This window comes from Austrofundulus limnaeus, unplaced genomic scaffold (genome assembly GCF_001266775.1).
Source record: "Austrofundulus limnaeus strain Quisiro unplaced genomic scaffold, Austrofundulus_limnaeus-1.0 Scaffold17, whole genome shotgun sequence".
In the NCBI taxonomy this organism is placed as follows: Eukaryota; Metazoa; Chordata; class Actinopteri; order Cyprinodontiformes; family Rivulidae; genus Austrofundulus; species Austrofundulus limnaeus.
The window spans coordinates 3007685-3010636 of NW_013952419.1; the positions used below are offsets into that span (position 1 = coordinate 3007685).

The following is a 2952-nucleotide window of genomic DNA, read 5'->3' on the forward strand; positions in this document are numbered from 1 at the left end:
TAGATAGATAGAGTATATATGAACTTAGCGCAAAAGTTAATGAAATTTGTGTTTGGTAGATTATTTATTTCTTGTAACAAAGCTTCTTGGTGAAAAACCTTATCTCCATTTATTGGCAGTCGGGGCGCAGTGGTTTTCCACCTTGGATTTGGCCAGTGGGTATAATCAAGTTCCTGTATCTGAGCAAGATAAGTCCAAAACTGCATTTTGTACACCATTTGGACTCTTTGAGTGGAACCTTATGCCCTTCGGGCTTTGTAATGYGCCAAGTACCTTCCAGCTTTTTATGCAGCTGATGTTTGGGGACCAGCAGTGTCAATCTCTTCTTTTGTATCTCGATGACATCACTGTATAAATGGAGATACGGCACTTACAGTTTGATGAGCAGATCCCACCGACAACYAGCCAGGCAAACAGCTGACACGCCGCAGGAAGAACAAAGTTTTTTTTTTCACCCAGGAGCTGCAACCTGCCTAAATTTAAAGCAGCCTGMCACGCCCCTCAATYAGTGCTGCRCACTTGGCAACACCTGGTGTACCAATGACAAAAACTACACRCCATCTCACCACATACTGTTGGAAAGCCTGTTTTAAGCCTCCCTTTTTAAATGGTGCCAAATTTGTAAGGAACATGCATCTGTGGGATGAGCGGTAGAGCTGAATATGTGGGCTGTGCACGTGAAAAAATAGCCAGACCTTTTGTCAAACAGCCTATTTTGTTGTTATTGACTTTTGTTTTGAGCTTCTGGTCCCCTCGGGTTCTGCCAATCAGGTGCCAAGAAGCATCGTTGCAACAAAGAAATAATCTACCAAACACAAATCTCCTTACTTTGTGTGCTGTTTACCATTGATGCATTATTAGGTTTAGTAAAGGTTGTCATTTGACTTGAGGAAGAACATTCCCACATAGCAGACAGGTGTGGGCCAGATCCGGTGTCAAGCAGGCACTGCTGACTGGCTACTGGTATGAAGTGTTTTGTAAGGATGTGGACCGGGTCTGGCAATGATGGCACTGTTTTTAACATCCCACAACTGCCTCAGTTGTGGTTTGGTTTATGTGGCCCAAATCTGTCAATGCCACAACTAGCCGGGTTGTGGTTTGGTTTAGGTGGTGCTGGCCCATGCTTGGACCACCTCTGGCAAACCACGTCTGACCCACCAAAGGGCCATCATTCTTTGCGATATCTGGGCTGACTGTGAGTGCATTGTGTGGGCCAGAACTGGGCCAGATATATTGTGCTATGTGGGGTTTCTGTGCAACAAAAGGGGTAACTTAAACCAGCTCAATGCACTTAAATCTGTATTGATGGGTGTTCCTTATCTTTTGAACCATCCAGGTAAGTGCGTGACGATTCCTCGTTCATTAGATGGGAGGCTGCAGGTATCCCACAGGAAGGGTCTGCCTCATGTGATCTACTGCAGAGTGTGGCGCTGGCCCGACTTGCAGTCCCACCATGAGCTGAAGGCCCTCGACTGCTGCGAGTTCCCCTTCGGCTCCAAGCAGAAAGACATCTGCGTCAATCCGTACCACTACAGACGTGTGGAGACTCCAGGTACACATTTTATCTGGGTTTCTTTTTGTTCCTGTCTGCCATCTTTGTAACTTGTTTTTATTTCTTTAGTGCTTCCACCAGTTCTGGTCCCCCGCCACAGCGAGTTCAACCCACAGCACAGTTTGCTGGCAAAGTTTCGGAACACTTCCCTGAGCAACGAGCCGATGATGCCCCAAAACGCCACCTACCCTGACTCCTTCCCTCCTCTGCCCTGCTCCTCCTTCTCCTCCTCCTCCCCTGCCTCATCCCTCGCTCAGTCCCCCACCTCACATAGCTACCCCAACTCCCCCAGCAGCTCTGCACAGCCTGGCAGTCCGTTTCACATCACAGGTAGGACAGAAAATAACAGACTTCAAGATTCTGACCCCGGCTAGTATAACGGCATTCAATTTTTTTCCCGCCMTTTCTTTGTTTCGCAGCCGAGACTCCTCCGCCCCCCTACAGCATGATGGAGACAAACTCTCAAGAGGATGTGAAACCAAGCAACTCCACGGAAACTATTAAACTCACGTTTTCTGCTCCGCACAGAGGTAAAGGAGCTTGAATGTAGAGAAAGTTTCAGTGTCGTCTCATTATCCATCACTCTCCTTCCTTCTGTCAGACTTGAGGCCCGTGTGCTACGAGGAGCCCGAGTACTGGTGCTCCATAGCCTACTATGAGCTCAACAACCGAGTGGGGGAAACATTCCATGCCTCGTCCCGCAGTGTCTTGGTGGACGGCTTCACGGATCCATCTAACAACAAGAACCGATTCTGCCTCGGCTTGCTGTCCAACGTCAACCGCAACTCCACCATCGAGCACACGCGCAGGCACATAGGCAAAGGTCGGCTGCACAGATCCCACGAGGCTGATTCATGCTAAAACACTACATCTTACTGGATTTTATACAAAGTTTTAACAAGGGGATGTGTTTTCTTTTTGTATACAGGGCTACACCTGTACTATGTGGGAGGGGAGGTGTACGCCGAGTGTCTGAGCGACAGCAGCATCTTCGTCCAGAGCCGCAACTGTAATTTCCAGCATGGCTTCCACACCACCACCGTGTGCAAGATCCCCAGCGGCTGCAGCCTCAAGATTTTCAACAACCAGCTCTTTGCTCAGCTGCTCGCCCAGTCGGTCAACCACGGCTTCGAGGTCGTCTAYGAGCTCACCAAGATGTGCACCGTCCGCATGAGCTTTGTAAAGGTGACAAGCATCTCTCTTCTTTTTTAGGGTAAATATACAGGGAGTATAGGAAGTTGATCATCTTAAACTGTTAGATATGGACTATATGGCTTTGTAGAGAGACGTTTCTTGAAAATTTGTTCAGTTTTGTACATTAGTGATTTCACTATGCATGGTATACTACACACACACACACACACACACACACACACACACACACACACACACACACACAC

General features: G+C 48.0%; 1 protein-coding gene across 2 annotated transcripts in view; it reads left to right on the forward strand.

The window, feature by feature from the left end:
- smad9 (SMAD family member 9) overlaps positions 1-2952 on the forward strand; it is a 7750-nt gene that overhangs the window by 3260 nt on the left and 1538 nt on the right. For both annotated transcript variants that reach the window (XM_014003293.1, XM_014003294.1), the window contains exons 3-7: positions 1337-1552; positions 1622-1882; positions 1972-2082; positions 2154-2375; positions 2481-2737. In XM_014003293.1, the coding sequence (XP_013858747.1) occupies positions 1337-1552; positions 1622-1882; positions 1972-2082; positions 2154-2375; positions 2481-2737 (1067 nt within the window). The remainder of the gene's footprint in view (positions 1-1336; positions 1553-1621; positions 1883-1971; positions 2083-2153; positions 2376-2480; positions 2738-2952) is intronic.